Source organism: Macaca nemestrina, chromosome 8 (genome assembly GCF_043159975.1).
Source record: "Macaca nemestrina isolate mMacNem1 chromosome 8, mMacNem.hap1, whole genome shotgun sequence".
NCBI lineage: Eukaryota > Metazoa > Chordata > Mammalia > Primates > Cercopithecidae > Macaca > Macaca nemestrina.
The window spans coordinates 77,051,637-77,074,045 of record NC_092132.1 but is presented as its reverse complement, the minus strand read 5'-3'; the positions used below and the strand labels follow the sequence as shown (position 1 = coordinate 77,074,045).

General features: G+C 37.5%; 1 protein-coding gene across 1 annotated transcript in view; it reads left to right on the top strand.

The window, feature by feature from the left end:
• LOC105482163 (phosphatidylinositol-3,4,5-trisphosphate dependent Rac exchange factor 2) overlaps nt 1–17,169 on the top strand; it is a 282,501-nt gene extending 265,332 nt beyond the window's left edge. The window contains exons 39-40 of the mRNA XM_011742123.3: nt 4,141–4,208; nt 10,904–17,169. Coding sequence (XP_011740425.2) covers nt 4,141–4,208; nt 10,904–10,949 — 114 coding nt within the window. The 3' untranslated portion in view covers nt 10,950–17,169. The remainder of the gene's footprint in view (nt 1–4,140; nt 4,209–10,903) is intronic.
• Nucleotides 17,170–22,409: the final 5,240 nt, after the last annotated feature.

The window sequence follows — 22,409 nt, the reverse complement described above, 5'->3', positions numbered from 1 at the left end:
GCCTGGGCACAAATGTCTTCTTAACCTTTTTAATAAAAACTGGGATTCCAAAGTATCCTGCATCACGCTGGGCACTAAGCATCACACTGGGCACTAAGAACAAAGACATGAGGTCGATGTGGTCCTTGCCTAATCTCACGGTGGACACATGCATGGGAAAATCACCATGTCATGGGCACAGGCAAGCAAGTCTCTGTAGGGTAACTAACCTCAGCATATCAAGACTCAGAACAGGAAGCAAATGAGTAGACTGAGCCCCTCCCTGGCTGGGATAAGTCTTACTCATTTTTGTATCACAGTTTCCCAGAATAGTACCTAGTACAAAGTAAATGCCAAAAGATGTTTGTTCAATGATTTCATTCTAACTAGGATAGCTGGAGAAGGGCTTCATGCAGAACATGAATTTATGATAGGGACTAAGAGCACAGAGTAAGTTTTTGTTTAGTTTTAGATTTAAGGGATACATGTGCAGGTTTGTTACATGGTTACGTTGCATAATGCTGGGATTTGGACTTCTATTGAACCCATCACCCCAACAGTAAACATTATACCCAATGGGTAATTTTTTAATCCTGTACCCCTTCCTTTCTCTCCCCATTTGGAGTCCGCAGTGTCTGTCGTTTCCATCTTTACGTCTATGTATACTCATTGTATCGTCCCCACTTAAAAGAGAGAACATGCAGTATTTGATTTTCTATTTAAGTGTTAATTCACTTAGGATAATGGCCTCCAGCTGCATTCAGCCTGCTACAAATAACATGATTTTATCCTTTTCATAGCATATAGTATTCCATGGTGTATATGTACCACGTTTTTTATCCAACCCACTGTTGATGGGCACTTAGGTTGGTTCCATGACTTTGCTATTGTGAATAAAAGAGAACAGACTCGTGAGCCAAGCAGCCACAATTTGAATTCCAACTCCAGTGTTGACTATCTGGGTGATTCAGGGGAATATTCTTAGCCTCTTTGGTACTTAGTTTCATCAGTATTAAAACAAGGATAGTAATAGTACTTGTTTCATAGTGTTGTTGTGAGGATTAAATAAGTAAATATACTTAATGCACTTAAAACAGTGCCTGATATGGTGAGTGACCAATCAGTTATTAACTAAGATGATATTTGATTTGGAACTTGGGAGATAAATATGATGCCTACAGGACAGGAAGGGGGCAGGAAGAGTGTTTAAGTAGAGGGAGCAATATAAGCCAGAGTGTAAAAACGCAAGTAGCTGGAATGTTGAGTGTATGAACAATATAGATGAATTTAAAGTGAAATGTGCCAACTGATGTCTTCACCATGACAAGCATCAGTTTTATTTGAAACCTTTTAAGAAAGCAAACATTTTTCTTAATGGAACTACTTAATGGAAATACTATAAGGCTATAGACAAAAAGCATTGTACACAAATACTGCACACTAGTTAGTAAATCTGTTTTTCACAGGGTATGATTTAGGAATTCTGATTTATGTGTTACTAAGAATGAACAAATAAGTTATTGTAAATAAAGAGAAGCTGATTTCTCACTGTCTGAGAAAAAAGTTACAAATAAGGAAAGGAAGAAGGCTGGAATCTGGAATGAACCCTATGCTACTGGATTGAAATCACATGTATCAGTATGAACTGATAAATACACACACAGACACATACAAATATGGATAGATGTAGAAATGACTATAGATGTATGAGTATGTTTGTATATGTAAATTAGCCCTGCCTGCTGGAAAGGCCTAGTTGCAGTTATCCTCCCAGTAGTAAAGAGCTCACTCAGTGTCCAAATCTTGGCTTCTAAATACCATTCCCCAATAAAAATAGCCAGGGCCCCTTGGAGAAATGGTAAATTACCAGATGAGACAAGAAAGACAAGTCTGGAACATCTTGAGGTGCCAGAAAATAAAGGAGTACTAAACAATGATGGCAGCATATTAAAAAGGCACAAGAAACAACCAGAAAGAGCTCCCAGTGGCCAAAACTGAAAAAAATTTAGCAAAAATAATAATAATAATAATAAGTATTGGATTATATCTCATGGAATAAAATAATTATGAGTCCACACTGATTTAAATACATACTTGAATAAATAAATAATTTAGAGAGAAGAGATTACTCTTTTTAACAGAATTCCAGTCCATAACAAAACAATATTATTGTTGTAGACAAGATACAGCAACGGAGGCTAAAATCAGTGAGTGAAAGTTTGAAGAGAAACAGGATATTGCATAGTCTCATAGTATATCCCCAAATGTATTTATTAACTACAGAAAAAAAAAAAAGCAATGAGTAACTTTACAGTAGCAAAATCTGGCAGACACCAAAGTGATCAAAGTTAATGTTAGCAGTGATAAGATATGACGACATCCTGTATCCCCTGATAGGATGCACTGAGAAGGGCATGACATCACTTCTGTGATTTTCTTGCCCCAAGTGCATTTCCTGTTTCTAATCGTGAGCAAACATCAGACACACCCAAACTGAGACATTTTGCAAAGTAATGACCAATACTTATCAAGAGTGTTAAGGTCATGAAAGGCAGGAAGAACCTAAGGAACTGGCAGAGATTGGAGGGGAATAAGGAGACATGTAAGCAAAAAGCAATATGGGATCCTAGGTTGGATCTTAGAACAGAAAAGATACCTTAGTGGGAGAAAATGAAGAAATTTGAATAAGTTGTGCAGTTTAGTTGATAATATTGTACCAATGTTAATTCTTGGTTTTAATAATCATACTGTGGTTAAGTGAAGAGTTAACATTAGGGGAAGCCACATGGAGTATGTAAAGTCTCAGTTCTGTCTGTATTTTTCTCTAAGTGTAAAATTACTTCAAAATAAACAGTTTTCTTTGTTTCTTTCTTTGTTTTTGTTTTTAAAGACTGGTCAAGTGCAGTGGTAAAAAGTGGGGAAAGAGCAGAACAATGAGTTCAATTATCTGTAACTGTCTGTGAACAGTCAGTTGAGATAACTGCTTTTGGATTAGCCAAAATAGTTTTTCTTAAGTCCATAATTGCAATTCCTAAATTTCTTCCCACCTTTCTTTTTGATGCCACACTCCCTTCCCTATTTGTTTTCCTATTTTACGTCCTTTTTGAGAGAATATGTTATTTTTTTCCTTCTTTTTATCTTGTTTCTTTCCTTAGTTCCGAATGTAGTAGCTGGAGAGAGAGTTTCAGAGTTTTTGGACAACTCTCCTTAACCTATTCCAAACCCCAAACTCTAGTATTTGGTCCTATGTAGTAATTAATTTTCATGAGGAACTAAAATGATTATAACTTCATTCATGAATTTGATAGACTGTGAAGACTTTTTCATTGCCAAAGTAGATTGTATTATAAACTCTGAGGCAGAATTACTAGATTTCATAGATCTGCATGGACGTAGCTTGTCCAGAAATTGCTTCAGAAGTGGTTAAGAAAATATTTTTTTGCTATGTACTAGTAAACTTAAAATAGTTAATGATTCAGGTAAGAAAAAAACCAGGTGTGATAAAACTGTGATTTCTGTTCCAGAAAAGTGCTAACACAGAGCAGGTATTTATAGTCTGCTCATTTACTATTTTCAACATCTTTTTAAAATTTTTATTTATTTTTATTCTTTTTCTCTTTTTTTTTTTTTTTTTTTTTTTTTGAGACAGGGTCTCACTCTGTCTCCCAGGCTGGAGTGCAGTGGCACAAATATAGCTCGCTGTAGCCTCAGCCTCCTAGGCTCAGGCAATCCTCCCACTTTAGCCTTTCGAGTACCTGGGACCACAATCGAGTAGCCATGCCTGGCTAATTTTTGTATTTTTTTAGAGACAGTCTCACTATGTTTCCCAGGATGGTCTTGAATTCCCAGGCTTTAGTAATCTTTCCACCTTGGCCACTCAAAGTGCTGGAATTACAGGCATGAGCCACTGTGCCTGACCTGTTTTCAACATCTGAAGTATTGATTGCTTCTAGGAATAAAGACAAAGCAACATAACAGCACATTTTTATTAAAAGCATTAATTTTGAAAATGCTCTGATGGCGATATCTATCTTTCTCTTGGCTAATCTCCCTTGAAGTTAAAGACATTGTTGGAATAAGTATCCTACACATAGATGTTAATGGTGTGTTAAATGATTACTAACACATTGTAGGGATAAAAATGATTTTCCTGACTTTCAGGGAGCAAGAGTTCAGAACACAGCGAAGAATTTGGGAGTCAGAGACCGGACCCCACAGTCTGCACCAAGGTAAGTGCCTCCCCTGCTGTGCCCTTGCCCAAAAGATTTGCCAGCATTTTCCCAGCAGCGTCCCTCTGCTAATGCAACTGATCTAGGATCTGCCCTGTGTCGTACTGATTGTAATTACGGAGATTGCCCTTGAAACACCCAATGGCTAAGTGTGATTACACATAAATGCTCTCAGAAATAAATGGATATTATTCTATTTTGCAAGTACTATCATGAATTCAAAAATAAAAGCTCACACAGGCACTGCTAAAATTTGAAATCCAGCCGTGCCAAACAACCGAGATGACATTTTCATTTATACTTCTGTGACTGTACATGCTGTTCCTTCTAGCATGATTGCCTTTCCTATATGTGTTTGTATGGAAAACTCCTATTTCACTGCAAAACCTAGCTTAGATGTCATTTCCCCTTGGAGTCTTGCTTGAGTTTCCTTCCTCTCTGTACTCCCTTAGCATCTTTCATATTGACCTATGATAAAATTTATCATATTTTGTTGCAATATATTGTCACATGTTCCTTTGCCCAACCTGAATATGAGTTTTCTGGAGGTAGAGAATTTTTTTTTGATTTTATTTATTACTTATCATAGTAAACATCAAATATCTGAACAGATTTCAAGAATGTCTGAATGAAGAAATGAATAAATGAGATTTTTGTTTGTTATCTCAAATATTTACAGTTCACACAGCATCATAAGAGAGGACTCCTATTGACTTTAAAATAAATGAACATAAATAATAGTCATCAGGGAAATGCTCTGGTTTTGATTTCCCTGGTGATGAGAGTAGGCAACCATCCGTCTTGAAGTGGGGAAAAGCTAAATAATTTCTTTTACATTTGATTGCTTTTATACATTTATATTTTAACAAAAAATAGGCTCTTCCAAACGCTGCCACAGACAAAACACTATTTCTCTTTACAGAGCAGTTACCAGAGTGGGAATGATGGCTGCAGCATTTATGAAGTAATATTTCATTCTGAAAAACCATGTGGGTAGTGAAAGTGCTTTCAAAGGGAAAACATATTTTCCCCCTGAAAATGGATGGAGCACTCATGTTCTAATTGCATTTATTTTTAGTGCTGACTCCTAACTCTATTTCATCCTCAAGTTTTGTTAATGTTGTCTTTCACAGTTGATTAGGTTAGAATCTAAGGCTTTCTATTGCTAAAGGATTATTTTTACATACCCATTCTCCATCTAGCACCTTGGGAGGCATGGTACGTTTGGATAATAGACCTAGTGAAGTGTTAAAATTCCAATAAGAAAACAAGATCATGGCTCAGCAAGGTGTTCTTAGCTAGACCTATAAACACTAATAAACCGTGAGGTGAGGATCAGACTTCAGCACCCTGATCAATAAACCAATATGCAAGCTGAACGCAAGAAAAGAAACCATATTGGGTTATGTTGAAAACACTTGAAACGAAACTCATTAAAATGAGCCAGCCATAAAATTGACATTGTCTACAAGGGAGTAATAGGCCTGAGAGAGAAAGCAAGAGTAATTTTTAAAATTTATTTTATTTATTCTTTCATTCATTCGGCAAATATTTATTGAGGACCTCAGAAATGCAAAGCACTCTGCTATGCCCCAGGGAGAGTATAAACCTGAATCAGAAGTAGCCCTGGCCCTCACAGAGTTTTCAGTTAAAAAGATGAAGCGAAGAAGGCATGATTACAAGGAAAGGTAGAAAACAGGAATCACCCTGTGGAGGGTGCAGAGAGAATGCCAAGGAGCACGGAGGGGCTGGGATCGCTCCCAACTGAGAACCTGGACTCCAGCCCCAAAGACAGTGAGTTGAAGAACACATTTGGCCATCACAGTGAGGCCATCCATGGGCAAAGCTGGGATAATGTTTCTGGAAACATCTTAATGGAGCTGAAGTTTGCTATCTCTGTCTGAGATACTATTTGATTCAAATCCTCAACCCATCCCTATCAGAGTTTTACTCTCACCAACCACTTGACTTTTAAAAACATTTACTCAGAGCATATATATTGAATTTCTGCTATGTGTCTTTAGGTGCCAGGCCCCTTGCTAAGAGCTAGAGGACAAAAGACATAGTGTCCTCCACCAGTTGTTGAAGTGCAGTAGAGCAACAATGGAATAGAATGAAAATAGTACACAGTGTGTGATGGAAATAGGCACAGATTGTCGTGAGAACACAGAGAAGGGACATAATGCAGCCTAACGACAGAGAGAAGAGGTCACAGAATACTCCTGGGCCTGTCAGCATTGTAATGCATGTCCCATACTGGGGATGCAATAGTACCAAGGACCACAGAAGACATGATGTTCTGAGAACTACGCCTAGACCTCAATGACTGGTGGTTGAATGTGATTCAAGTATAATGTGAAGTGAGGCTGGAGATGTAGGCCAGGGCCAGATCAGAAGAGACTTTTAGGAGTTCAGAAGAGTTTTGATTTTTACCTTGAAGACAATAGGAAGGCAAGCATAAGCAATCTTCCTATCTGGAAGATTTGAATTTTAGAATTTATCTCTGGCAACATCAGGAGGGCCCATCTGAGGACAGCTAAGACTGAAACAGGAGCTTAAAAAAAGATTATGGTGTATTGAAGCCAAGATGAGAGGATGGATTAGAGAGATATTTAGAAGACAGAATCAATAGTCTTTGGACACTAATTGGATAAAGGAGTTTAGGGAAAAGGAAGATTCTAGGATGACCACCAAATCTTTGGCTTATATAATGAGGTGCTCGTGATTCTTTCCCCTGAGACAGTGGGCACAGAGGGGAAGCACACGCACAAGGAGGAGATGGGGAGCTCAGCTTGGTAGTACTGAGATTGAGCATCAATCGTCATCCCTGGAGAGGACATTGTGGACAGTGGAATATACTGGTCGAAAGCCAAGGAGAAAAGAATAGGTGGCGCTATAGTCCTATGAGTCTTCGATATTTAGGAGGTAGGTGAAGACACAGAAATCAATTTCATTACGACGATGAATGGGTAAGAGAGATGAGAGAAGGTCAGGACACCCTCAGGGGATGTCAGCACTGAAGAGAAAGCAGAGGAAGCGGGGCTACAGAATCCAAAGTGAGCCATGGACTGGAGATGGTTGTTCTGGAATTCAAAAAGGAGCAATCAGCCATAGTCACACTGCTGAGAGAGTGAATATAATAGTTTAGGAAATCAGAAAGCTAGAAAGCAGAGTATCAGAGTTTAATAATTCTGAGGTAGGTAAAGCCTGCTCTGGGGAGGGATGTTTCTTGGACACCCTTGGCTCCAATGCATTTTGTATTCTCCCCTTTAGCAACCTGTGTCTAAAAGATGTGTCCAGAACTGCTTTTGGCATTGGAGTATTAAGATGGATGAGAAACACTTCATGCACTCAAAGAGCATGCAGCCTAGTAGAATACAAAGACAAAATAAATTTAGAGAATCAAGTGAATTGGTATTGTGATAGGATAGAATGGGTATGTGAGGAGGGAGTACAAAGGACCTCTCCCCTCCCAGCTTCATACATTGACTCTTCAGGGCAATAAGCTTCTATTCCTCAAGAACCAAATATTACATTCCAGATGTCGGACTGCACATCCAGCACACTGGCTTTGTTCTCTGCTATGTCACAAAATCTGGAACTCTTGTGCTATGAAAACCTGATTTTCTTTATTGTTTAATCAGGAGGGGGCATTCTATAGTGGTTAAAAGTGAAAAAAAAATGGGCCGAGCATGGTGGTTCATATGTGTAGTCCCTGCACTTTGGGAGGCTGAGGTGAGAGAATTGCTTGAGACTGGGAGTTCAAGACCAGCCTGGACAACAAAGCAAGACCTGTCTTTACATAAAATAAAAAATAAAAAATAGCAGGGTACGGTGGCTCATGCTTGCAATCCCAGCACTTTGGGAGGCCGAGGCAGGCGGATCAAGAAGTCAGGAGATCAAGACCATCCTGGCTAACATGGTGAAACCCCATCTCTACTAAAAATATAAAAAAAATTAGCCAGGCATGGTGGCAGGCGCCTGTAGTCCCAGCTACTTGGGAGGCTAAGAGAGGAGAATCTCCTGAACCCAGAAGGCAGAAGACAGAGGTTGCAGTGAGCTAAGATCGCGCCACTGCACTCCAGCCTGGGCAACAGAGTGAGACTCCGTCTCAAAATAAATAAATAAATAGCCGGGCATGGTGCTGTCTGCCTGTGGTCCAACCTACTCAGGAGACTGAGATGGAAAGATAGCTTGAGCCTTGGAGGTTGAGGCTGCAGTGAGCTATGGTCGCACCACTGCACTCCAGCCTGGGAGACAGATTGAGACCTTGTCTCTTAAAAAAAAAAAAAAAGAAAGAAAGAAAGAAAAAGAAAGAAAAAATAAAAAATAAATGACTATGTGACCTTATTTAGTTGGGATTTTTTTTTCCCTCTCTGAGACTCACTTTTCTCATTTGTGAGATGGGGAGAATTGCCTTGGGACAGAGCATGATTGATGCTTTAACCTTGAAAGAGGCGTTTACTTTGTGGTCTCCTTTCACGTAGCTTTTATTTTTGCTATGTAGAAACGTGAAAGGCACCATCTATAGCATGAAGTTGGAAAGTTCTGCTCTTGGCAGATTTGCATTTGGGCAGGAAATTTGGGCTACCTGAGCTCAAACAAGAATAGGAGAAAGAAGGCCAAAAACAAACCGTTTTCATGCAGGGCTGCTGATGTGCGTAGGTGGAATGAGAGTACAAAAGGGCCCCAAATGATGGGCAGACCAAGGCCTCACACTACCCAACAATTTATCTGCCAAAAAATAAATGTTTCAGTGCAGGATGAAAGTCCAACTCTTACCTATTACATTTCACTTAGAAACCTCATCTGCCTGTTCTAAATTCCCAGAGCTCTGCAATTTCCATTACAAATGTGTCTGAACTCAAATAACCCTGAGTCACTTCCAAGAAGCCTCACAGAAGCTGAATCTGCCCAGTTCCACAATACCCAGAGCTATTATTTCATTAGGTGATCACAGGGAGTAGCCTTTTCTTCAATTTGCAAGGCAGACATTTCAAAGACTCGTCTACCCAGTGCTATTAGTTACATTACGTGGAAACGTGCTGAGCAAGGTAATGGAATGTGATGGCTCAGCCCAGATCTCATGGGGCAGGACTTTAGCCACCCATCTTCCCATTCCTGTCCTACGTGACTAAGCCCACTGTGCCTTTTCAATCATTAGGTAGCACTGTTAGGGAAATAAGAGGAAGGAAATTAAGAAGAAAAAGAACCTTCTTATTTCATTATCCCAGCCCTGGGAATGCAATTTGAAGTAACACCATATTCTTCAGCTGCAAAAGAACCTTTGAAGTACATCGGGTCAATTTAATGTATTCTTTTCTCTGGGAAGGATGAAATAAGCTTTTTCTGATATGAGATGTCTTTATTTCAGTATTTGCCTCTTGCATGGAGATAACATATAGAGCATAAACCACCTTCCAGACTTGAAATACATTTTGCAAACCTCCAAAGTCAATAGCTTCTTCTACATGTTCTCATACTAGGAAAGCTCATTTTGTTAACCAGGAGTTATAACTCAGTATTAAATCTTGCTGATTCTTCTCCTTTGATCTATAATTAGCATGGGATTAAATGTCAAAGGGAGAGGAAATTTATAATTTGCTAAATTAGTCAACAATTCATTGAAGCTGTTTTCAATTTAGTCAGTAAAAGGGATTGAATCACCACAGGTAGTCCTGGGTTTGGAGTGCTGTTATGAAAAGATGCCAAGTGGAAATCTGCACCTTATATTTTGACATCATTAGTCCAAGCTCTGCAGTGGGACCAGTGTGACCATGGGTGCTGTTTAGAGAACAGGCCTAGTCCAATCCAGCATTTTAGTTCAGCCAATCAATCTCTCAGGATATGCTGTAAGTAATGTGCATGGCCTTGAGATCACTAGGGCTATCAGGCAGCTATTATGTTCCCTTTTACTTTGGTTCTGCTGTTATCATTTAAACACTCAGGAGAACGCAGAGCACCAGAACTTGTGTGACCCTAGTTAAATCCCCTGAGTTTTCCTTGCATGCTGCGTAGTCTTGAACAACTAGACCCGGGCTGCAATGGGAAGCATTTCCAGGCATCTCCATGGTTTACGTGGATTCCTTGACCCACTTGGAGAGCCCATAGTCGGGTGAGTGGGCCCTGAGCAGAGCTGGGCAATTTGTCCTTAGGAAACTCTAGCCAATTGTGCCTTTGAGATTTAGGTCTCAGGAATCTTGCCATGTCAGCCTATCCACAGCCAACTGCCTGCACTCTGGGGATACTACAAAATGAAGCACATTTCTAAAACAAGTCAGAAAATCAGTAGACCCCTATGAGATAGGTGCTATCTTGCTACAAGAAAATCATGATAGACATGATGGTAATTTTCATAATAATATCATTTCCTGGAATCCAGAGAGCAGGTTTTACCACGAGTGTGGTGAACAGCCTGGGTGGTTGGCATTGGAGAAAAAGGAGCAGGTTTAAAACCTTCAGCATTGCTTCATCCACAGCCACGAAGATGTGCAAAGGGGCAATGGTGTTTTCTAAACCATAGAATGTAATTTTTGGAGTTTGCTAATTCATATGTTATTTTTAGTGAAATAGACAATCTGATCATGACTCATGAAACAAGAAATTATCATCAACGTGTTTGTTCTACCAATAAAGACACCTCAGGCAATGGTAATACACTAAGTCACTGTCAAACTTTTCCATGCCTTTTCTAGGCTGTACAAGCTGTGCGAGCCGCCTCCCCCAGCTGGAGAAGAATGAAAAGAATTCCCAAGAAACCAGGCAGGCAGAAGCTCCTGAATGCTGGACTAGAGAAACTACATGCTGGCTAAACATTCTCCACTGAAGACAAATCAATGCTCTTTTTTTTTTTTTTTTTTTTTTTCCTGTAAATCTTTCTCCCCATTGCAAACAAGTAGTGTTCAGTTTATACTTGGATATTTATGCTGGAAATGGAAAGAAGTTCAGTCAGACAGTTCAGCATCACAAACTGATGTCTCTCTATATTGACATTAAGTATTCACTTTTAGAGTGAAATCCATCCCTGGAATATAAAGAAAAAAATATTAGAGATTTAAAAAATTAACCACCATGCCTCCTCTCCCATTCATTAAAATTGTGTTATTATGTTTGTTTTCATCTTTTCCAAGTGGACACACGTAATAATGGAGAGTTCCTCTTGAAGAAGGCTATTATTGAAGAAACCTGGTGACATTTTGCAAATCATGAAAAATGTTAAAGACAATATGGACTGTGTGGTATAGATTTTCAGTCCCCCATTTGCAAGAGAGAAAGTCATTAATGTGTAAAAGGTGGAAAAGCATGCTTTACTCTTTCTCCTCAGGGCTTATTTCTTATTAGAGGAGAAGAGAGCTGACTAAGGCCTCCAGCGAGATTCACTTTCTTCTAGCTGCCTTTGGGCATCCTTTTTTCTTGTGGACAGCTCTAGCAAATCAGTGCTATTTTTGGTGTCTGCAATGGGCATGGCTTCCTTGGGCCACGAATACTGGGTGCTGTGCCATAATGGCCCTGGGGATCAGAGAAGTGCAGGGAGGGAAACCAGGATGAAGAAGGGGACAATAAGCCTATTTTAAAACTAAACCTTTAACTTAGATACCTAAAACTCTTAATTTTATGAAGACTCTCATATGAGAGGTCATACTCTTCAAAGAATACAAAATCATGAGACTTTTTCTGTCAAGATATATGTATAAGATATGAAAATAAGGCTTTATTTGTACTTGTAAAGGACTGTTAGGGAGCTTGATAATTTGTGGACGCACAAGGTGTATTCTATCCTCATTCTAAAGTGTATGTAATGTTTATCATTTCCACATTGATGCAACAACATTGTTTTTAGCATAGTAAATACAGTAATATTTATTTTAAATCCATAATTTTCAAACAAAACACTCATGATTGTGGTAATTATATGGGCTTATGCTAATTTAGTATGTGAAATGCTTTTCACATCTAAAGTATGTGCAAACCATTATTAATTTTTTTTTTTTTTTTTTTTTTTGAAGCTGAGTCTCACTCTGTTACCCAGACTGGAGTGCAGTGGTGTGATCTTGGCTCACTGCAACCTCCACCTCCCAGGTTCAAGCCATTCTCCTGCCTCAGCCTCCCAAGAGCTGGGACTACAGGCATGCACCACCATGCTTGGCTAATTTTTGTATTTTTAGTAGAAACGGGTTTTCACCGTGTTGGCCAGGCTGGTCTTGAACTCCTGACGTCAATTGATCCGCCCGCCTCAGCCTCCCAAAGTGCTAGAATTACAGACATGAGCCACTGCTTCCGGCCCGTTATTAAATTTTAATTTATAAAATTTGATCATGGTTTTCAAACTATTATTAAAAACCTTTATCATTAGCCGTTATGTATTGAATAACAAAAATACCATGTTACATGTGTAGGCAATATGTGTATACTACTAGGTGAGGTAATAATAATTGTTATTTGGCACAGAAGCTCTTGAGACTTTTGTGAGAAGTCCAGATATAATGAAAAACAAGGAACCTAGCATCAGAGTTTTCAAGAAAAAGTTGAACATTTTGAATTTAATAAAGATATATTTACATAAATAACTTTTAAGGATTTAACATTCGTAGGGCTAATGAGTGAACACAGCTGATTAGCTAGCAAGTCCTTTCATATTGTCATGACTGTTTTCTCATCACCGTCCTGGAAGCAGTAATCCTCATTAGAGGCATGAAAGGGTCATTAAAATGATTTCAGTTGTACTTTGCCATATTTCATGGGGCAAATTATCAGCTATTATGGTATTTATAAGCTAACATATTTTAAATTTTTAAGGATCTACTTTCTTCATAATAGAATGTGCTTCATATTATTTTTAGGGTTAAACATAAGCGTATCGTCTATCATGCTCGGTACTTACTAAATGCTCAAAAATTAGTAATGATTTATATTAACATCAGTCACTATAACTTCTGCTCATAATAAAAATTGTAGCTAACACTTATTAAGGGATTACTACATACCCAGTAATAGCTCCAATTGCTTTGCCTGTATTCTGTTGTTATTGCTTCACTTAATCCTCATAATGATGTGACATGTTACTCTTTTGATCACACCTATTTTTAGAGTTGACGAACCAAAGCAAAGAATAGCCCAATGACTTGCACAAAGTCACATGATTGACAAGGGGTAGAACCAAAATTTGAACCCAGGAAGTCTGCCTTCTTAATGCATTATGCTGCTTTTCCTTATCAATATAAGAACTATTGTAATATTGCAATGATTTGTAAGTAAATTTGGAGTTATGTGGCATGTGTTGTCATTAAATTATACATCTTGTATTAAAAAACAGTGAATGGAAACATGTAAAATCCTTTAATTGTATGAAAATTATAGGATTTCCTGGACATTTACAACTCTGGATGGACATTTTACAACTCTGGATGCACATTTTGAGGTAACTCAACACTGTTGCAATCTGAAAAACTATTTTGTATCATATTCCTCCTCATCAAAAATAACAGTTTTAGATAGCATATTGCATAATACTTTATTATAATTCCAACACAGTGGTAACAGTAAAAAAAAAAACCTAATGGATGAATGAAGAATGACAATTTTTTCAATGCCATATGTACCTCCATGTGACATTGGGTATGAAGAGGCCTTGAGGTTTTAGGATGTGTTTACCTTAATGCTACATGCTCCTCTGTAACCAGTGCGCCTTGAAATACTGCTAAAACCTGCTAACTTCTTCCAAGTTCTGAGCATGGACAACCCCCATCCCCCCAACCTAAAAGGGAAGGTCATGCATAGAAATTTTGGATCTTAACTTAGAGCCCCACTCAAAAATAATTGTGAACTAAAAATTCTTAGTCAATACATCTTAAGCATTCTGTTATCTCCTACAATTTTTTCTAATATTAATTCCAAATATTACAAAAGTTAATGTGATATTAAAGTATGAAAAATTTGAGAAGATTAGAATTTTACATGTATTTCCATTCCTATTTAAAGAGAGAAAAGGGGCAGAGAATTTCTGTGCTAATTTTACTTATATTGATATATAATATTGAATTTATAGTATAAGCTTTATTTTATCAATTCACAAATCTGAAGTCTCATACTGTTTTCTATCTCTTTAAAACATATTCTTCTGGTGGCTTGGATTCACTGTGCATTCATCGGCCACCCTTTTTGCAGCAAATTTTAAATCAATTTAAAATTAGGTAAACTTTTTATGATACTATAACATATATGACATTGAAATGACATTGGTTCTGAATCTATTAATTTAAATTTTGGGATCATTACATTCAGAATGAAATGAAATTGACCTTGACACTAACTTTGATAGCCAAGAAAATGAATGGGTAAACAAAGCCTAAGGGTCATGTTAATTAATTTAACAAAACAAACTATCTTCAGTCCTTTGGGCTTGTACATTTTATAGATAAAATTAGTATTTATTGATTTGGAAGCGTTCAATTGAGAGTAAATGACTCTGTGTTTTGAAACTAATACCTTTGCATTTAAAATACTAAAGTATTATTATGTTAGTTCAAGTAGATCTTTTCCTGTGTAGCATGATTTAATGCAGAGCAGTGGGTATATTTTTATTCATTTATACTTTTGAAAAGCCATAATATTGAAATTTAAAATGAATAGTCTCACTTTAAGGTCATTTTTAATTTACATTTTACTTTAAAGGTCATTTTTAGACTTTATGTGCTAGTGGTATTGAAACTAACATTTAATATTTGACTAAATTGCTTGTGATTTTTGGAAACTATGTTTAATTTTTAAAGACATTGTTATGTGAATTATCTTACTAAATTATCACTTAAGAACTCTCTCATAGCAGTAATTTCATTAACACATATACATACTAACCAATTTGCTAAGTGAATTGTCGGTTGTCTTGCTTAAGTACTAGAGCCAAGCTTTGAAATGACTTAAAGTGATCTGAATTTTGATTGAGAAAAATAATCTGTCTTCTGTCGAATGTTTGAACTTTTAGTGATGAGCCTCAGCAAAGTTTCACCCTGCATGAAGCAGAACAGGTGGGGGAAAATTGCAAGAAGGGTCTGTACCAAAAATGGCCCCAGGATATTCCATTGAACAAATATTGACTATTATCTTGCTAGGTGCTACAACTAGTCTTTGGTTTCACAAAAATGTTACTGCTTCAAAGGCTTGGCATTAACAGTGTTGCCAGCATTCATATTGCCAACCATCTGCTGGTCATACACGGAAGACTGTTAAAGTGTGGTCTGTGCATCACTGAGCAATTGTTATATAGACACAAGGCCTGCTTCACTCAGGATAGCTTGCTCCTCTCACTGAGAAGAGATATCTGAAGTCTACTAAGTCTACTAAATGAGATATATATGTGTATGTTTATGCCTATATATATTGTTATACTTACTAGTTTTGTGATAATGTTATAAAAATTAATAAGATTGTTTTGTATGAATGTATGACAAATCGAGTTGTTCAATGTATTGAATGAATGTCTTACTGTGGGCATCAGAGCTGTCCAACCATGCGTAAATATTCCTGGTCTTTTGATCACTGACACTACTTTGCTCTTCAATCTGGAATCAACTGGCCTGGCTCTGCCATTGAGAAATAGCTAATTAAGAACAAAATTGTTAAATTTCAAAATTATGTTTCTACTAGAAATAGCTTTGGAGAGTTAATTTTAGGTGCAAATAACAGGATAAATGCTATCTGATCAAGCATTCATTCGACAAATGTTTTTGAGGATTCACTAAGTGCAAGGCACAATCGTTGGGGCTGGTATAGGTGTGGGTATGTTTGATTTGAAAGCCTGCACGGTGTCTCTGTGTGTTATTGATTATCTGTGTCTTTTGCTTAAAATGGCATTATTTGTAACACAAACCTAATATCATGTGTACACATATACTGTGTGTAGCCGAGAACACTAAATTGGTAAAATGCTTTAGAAAATATACATCTGAATTTGAATATCTAATGCTTCAAGTAAATATATTAGAGTTTCAGATGAATATATATTTTTGTAACTGCCAAGTAAATGAGTAGAACAGAGCTTTTTGCCTAAAAATATTTTTATAAGTACTCATTTACATAGTATTCATTATTTTAAATGACAAAATATCAAACTGGTTCTATAAATAATAATTGTTTTGAATATATCCATATTTAACATCATATAAAATCCAAAATTTAATGATAAATTTCATCTGGATGTGTTATTATAAAAGTCATCGTTTTTCCTTTGTAAAATATCCATGTAACATAGCTTCCATTACTCCATATTTTATGTATGGTTAAAATTATCAAAGTGCATTATGTATTTTATATCATTTATTTTTGTCTGCATAAAAGATTGGAATAGTAACCATGTATGATAAATGTTAATAATAAAGTGAAATGTAGTATGACCAGCTCAACTTCTTTCCATTTAAACTTAATTTCTATTATGTCCTTACCTATTTGGACAACAAAAAACATTAAACACAGATTTTCACCCTTCAAGAGTTCACAAGCTCAATAGAAGAAACTTGACACACGTATGAAACAACTTCAAATATGAGCTGGAGGGACAGTAACTGCTAGGAAGGAATGAGAGAGAAGCTTAATATGGGCCATGGCAAAGGAAAACTTGACGAGGGACAAGAGACTTACACTGTCCCCTGAATTAACTAGTCAACCTATCAAGGTTTATTTAGTACTTAATACATACCAGTCACTCTCCTAGTTGCTAAAGGTCTGCAAATGCACATAATTCCCAAACTCTAGGGTTATAGAGTGTGGTATATTTAAGATGATTAATGCAGTACGCAATCCAAAATGGCAACTACCAAGACAAAGCAGTGGACACTAATGCGAAATCAGAGAGAAGGCAATGAGAAACACGGACTGTAGAATTCAAAGAATTTAGATTCAATCCAACATCTCTTTATGGAACGTCTACAGATTACTTGTCATGCGCTGAACTAAGATGGATATTTAGTATTTAGGAATACATGTGCCATTACCCTTATGAAATTTACAGTCTAAAAGAGAAAAACATTGATTTAAAAAAACTACAAAAATGATGAGAGAAGCCTGGGTCAGGAAAGATCGTCAGCATTCCAGATGAGTAAGATTAAGCAACAGAGGAAGGGAACAGCAACCTTGTTAACAAAAACAGGATGAATACATGCACTGAGATGAAAAAGCACCAGATATTTTGGTGGGATGGTGAGTGGCTCGGTCCGGACTGATGATAAAGATTTGTGGATATGCTTAGAAAGAGACGTGGATAAAAAATACAGCTGGATCTGCAATGCCAGGCTAAGAAGTCGTGGCATTGGACATTATGAGTATTTAAAAAATGAGATAAATAGTTGATAATAATGACAAAAATTATGAAATCCAAGTGGGGAATTTGAAGAATGTATACGTTGTTGGTGTACAGGCTACTTCAAAAAAGTCAAATCAAATAATAATTGGAGGAAACCAAAATCAATAACTGGTTTTACTTTTTGGAGATTGCTGTTATACTCTGAGATTGCAAATTTAATACAGTAATATGAGTGAGAAAATAGAATCAGCATGTGTCGCTTATTTATTTCAGAACAGCATTCCATTTATGTTCCAGAGATGTTATTCGGTGAGATACATGCACACATAGCCCATGCAAGTATTTTGTGGTGAAAATGAGTTTAAGAAACACAGAATCAAGCAGGTTTCTCTATTATAAGACTTCTCCCACCTGCTAATGTACTAATAACCATGGTGACTTTGGAGGACATTGATGGTATGCAATGTTTCCCAAACACACTAGAATATAGGACGTGTTTTATGGGAGATTTGTTATCATTTCCTTGGAATACAAATATTCATTAAAGCGCAATATGGGAAAACTATTCTAGAAACTGCATAACATGAAGAAAACAAATGGTAAGCACATTGATAGATGGTGGGGTCTTTACCTGATGGAGGTGCCATTTGGGTTTAAAGGAAGAAATGACAAAGACTTGCATAAATGGACAGTAGCAGTGAAATAGAATTAAAAGCAGACTGTGATATTATAATTTTTATTCTCTCACCATTCATCTAGGTTCAGGGTATTAGAGGCCAGAAAAAGCATATTCCATAGAAAAATGGAAAATTTTCCTCTCCTTTTTAATCACTTCAGCCTTCTAATATGATGACATACTGGATTAGAAGACAGTTTATTATGTCAAAACTTGGCTCCAATTTACCATGACTTCTGGGCTAAATTTGTAAGGCTTGATGGCCATGACCAGGGTATCATGAGTTAGACAACTTGAAGGTGAAAGACTGATTTTTCTTCACAAAAAGTATTAAAAAGATACATGCTAAGTGTGGAGTTTTCTAGCCTGACACTGGTTGGGCATTTGAAGATGATCTGAATGCAGTGGTATAAACAGCTCATTGATTTCTCAAAGCCAGATCTTGATGATATGGACCTCCAGGTCTGGAAAGGTATTTGTCTCACCTAGGGTCAGCCTCAACATTCCTTGAGATCAGGACATTTCCAGATTGAAATGTGGACCCATTTGCTATTAATCAAAGTGAATATATGGGAGGAAGTTTTAGTACAAGACTGTTTAGATATTCATCAAGTCAGAGGCTTCTTAGACTCGCTGCCCTTGACTCACTATGTTGCTCTCACTCAGAAGAGGCCTGTGAACTCTTTGCCAGAAAGTGATAAAATAAATTATTCCAGAGCTGTGTGCTCTGAGAAAGAAGGCAGTGATCACCACATGATATAAGAGAGTGTCCTGTTTAGGGCACTTTAATTCAGAAGGATGAAGACAAGTGAGGATATAAATAATGGCCAGAGAATGACTAAGGACATGCAGGAATTGATTGCCAGGAAATATTAGGTCTGCTAAAAACTGCTGCTGCTCTTAACTGCCCACATGTTGACTCACTTAAAAATGTTTACCCCAGAGATTAGGCATTAGGATGTTACCTAACTTCAGCAATGAGGGATCTGGAAGCTGTAAGCGAATACAGAGGAAAAAATAGGCTGTATGATGATATTAAAAATGGCTGTATGGCCGGGTGCAGTGGCTCAAGCCTGTAATCCCACCACTTTGGGAGGCTAAGGCAGGCAGATCACGAGGTCAGGAGATCGAGACCAGCCTGTCTAACATGGTGAAACCCCGTCTCTACTAAAAATACAAAAAAGATCAGCTGGGTCAGGTGGCGGGTGCCTGTAGTCCCAGCTACTTGGGAGGCTGAGGCAGGAGAATGGCGTGGACCCAGGAGGAGGAGCTTGCAGCGAGCCTAGATTGCGCCACTGCACTCCAGCCTGGGCGACAGAGCAAGACTCCGTCTCAAAAAAAAAAAAATGGCTGTATTATTTTGTTTTCACTCTGCTGATAAAGACATATCTGAGACTTGGCAATTTACAAAAGAAAGAGGTTTAATGAATGGACTTACAGTTCCACGTGGTTGGGGAGGCCTCACAATCATGGTGGAAGGCAAGGAGGAGCAAGTCACATCTTATGTGGATGGTGGCAGGCAAAGACAGAGCTTGTGCAGGTAAACTCTTCCTTATAAAACCATCACATCTCATGAGACAAGAACAGCACGGGAAAGACCTGCCCCCGTGATTACCTCCCACCAGGTCCCTCCCACAACACGTGGGAATTCAAGATGAGATTTGGATGGGGACACAACCAAACTATATTAGAGGCTTTTAGACATGATCTTTGAAAAGCTTTTTTTTAAAAAAATAGATTTAGGGGCTACAGTGCAATTTTGTTACATGCAGTAGTGAAGTAGTGGTGAAGTTGGGGCTTTTCATGTAACCATCACCTGAATAGTACACCTTGTGTCCATTAAGTAATTTCTCATCCCTCATCTCTCTCCCACCCACCCTCTCACCTTTCTGAGTCTCCAAAGTGTATTATTTCCTGAAAAACTTATTTGAATTATGTAAATCATTGATTGGAAAGTTAGGATAAGCTTTTTCCCTTTTTTATTGAGATGAAATTCATATAACATAAAATTATATAATGATGCAGTGATTGTTAGTAGACGGCGAAGTAAAACAGACATTTGGCCTTTGAATTGCTTTTTTTTTTTTAATTTTCTCTAATTTTTAGATGCAAAAGTTTTACATTTTGTAAGATTAAAAACTTAAAAAAAAATAGTTAATCCCACTAGAGTGTCTGTTGCTCAACACTGGATGATATCTCTGTTCGTCCAGTTCTTTCAGTACAAATGATAGCTGGAAACCAAAGTCTGACTGGCTTTAACAACCAAAACAAAAGGCAAAAAGTATGTAACAAAGCTATAAGATGCTGTAGGTGGATCTCCTGGGCAAGACCAACTCCTTTGGTTAAAATGATGTCACTAGACATTTTTTATCTCTTGACTTTCCTACCTTCTGTTTTTGTAACAAATTGATCACCAGCATCACTAAACTTAGGTTTCATACACCAACATGAAAGAGAATGTCCCAAGAGTTGTGGCAAAATCTCTGCATTGATTTAATTGGTCTGACTTGAGTCATGTGATTGTTCTGTTAAGCAATCACTGGAGCCAAGCTGTATCTCATTGGCCAGACCTGGATTACACTATCTCCCGATTAACCATGAGGCTGTCAGAAGTTTCTCGAAGAAAATCAGGGTGGTATTACCAGAAGCAGGATTGGATTCTAAGCAGGCATAAACAACAGATGGCCAAGAGAGTAGCACCAGTGTATTTATGTGCCAATCTTAATTACCTCCTTTATCTTGCATTGACATGCTAATCAGTGTATTTTCTCTTCTGTAAATTTTCTCATCTTTAAAAACTCAAAGAGGAAAGTTGTTATCTTTACACAAGATACTTGGTCCAGAGGCCAGGTTACAGTAGGTTATAAATTGAGCTGGAGAAGAGGAAGGCAAAGCAACTGTACATCACTTTTCTTATAAAGGTGTCTGAAAAGGAGAGAACTGGAGCTGTAGTCTGAGTAGAAGGTAGTGTAAAGGATTATTTTTTCTTTTACCTTACAGATAGGGATCAATAAAGATCGATTTCTCGGTTAAGAATGAAAATGCTTAGATTTCTTTTCATGTCGCTATTTTACCTAAAATGCTTTTCATGATAAAGCTATGTAAATATTTATGTCTTAGATTTCTTTTCCTGCCCGGTGGTATTTGACTTTGGTCCTTGGAGATGTATTACACAACTGTAGATTTGCGTATAATAGAGGCCATTGGTAGAGGCCATTATTTTGTGGGAAAATGGGTTTAACAGTTTCAATGCATATTTGGCAGAGTGACAATCCAAACATGAGCTTCATGTTTTATATCAGGCATCCTTCAAGAATAGAAAAGCAGGCCAGGCACTTTGGCTCATGACTATAATCCCAGCACTTTGGGAGACCGAGGCGGGTGGATCACCTGAGGTCAGGAGTTCAAGACCAACCTGGCCAACATGGCGAAACCCCATCTCTTCTAAAAATACAAAAACAAACAAACAAAAAAATTAGCTGGGCATGGTGGTGCATGCCTGTAATCCCCTCTACTCAGGAGGCTGAGGAAGGAGAATTGCTTGAACCCAGGAGGCAGAGGTTGCAGTGAGCCAAGATTGTGCCATTGCACTTCAGTCTGGACAACAGAGCAAGACTCCGTCTCAATAAATAAATAAATAAGAAAGAAAAGCAGATGATTGAAATGATGCAGGTTTGTGTATTTAAATTGCACACACTATTGTACGTATAATAAAAGTATTCTTAAAAAATAAGTAGAGTAAAAGTCTTTGGCATATTATTTTGAATTCAGATTTAAGCAATGAATGGAGTGTGTAATTCAGAACTTATATTCTGACTATTCCTTTTGGAATAAAGTTAAAATTCAGAGAGGTAGAAGAACTTGTTAACTAGATCATTATTAACAGGATAGTAATTGCTGCATAAATTAAAAAATAAATATCAGTGGCTTTGAACTTCAGCTTTAAAGCTGAAGTCTTAAAAGATATGTCTTGTGCCATTCTGAGTAAAAGGAGATGATCGAAAGCCATTACTCAGTGTTTGCACATCTGACACTATAAATCAGCAAAGATAAGCAAGAGGCATTGCCTATGGCTTTTCTGGAGCTTCTAGGATACATTTCAAGCATCTTTTGAAGCATACATTTCAAGCATGATTTTAACCCACTGTTATTTTAGTCCTCAACCAGAGGGGAAAAGGGAAAGGACTGTGATTAAGTTTCATTTTACTCAGGAGCATTTCATCCAAGTTGG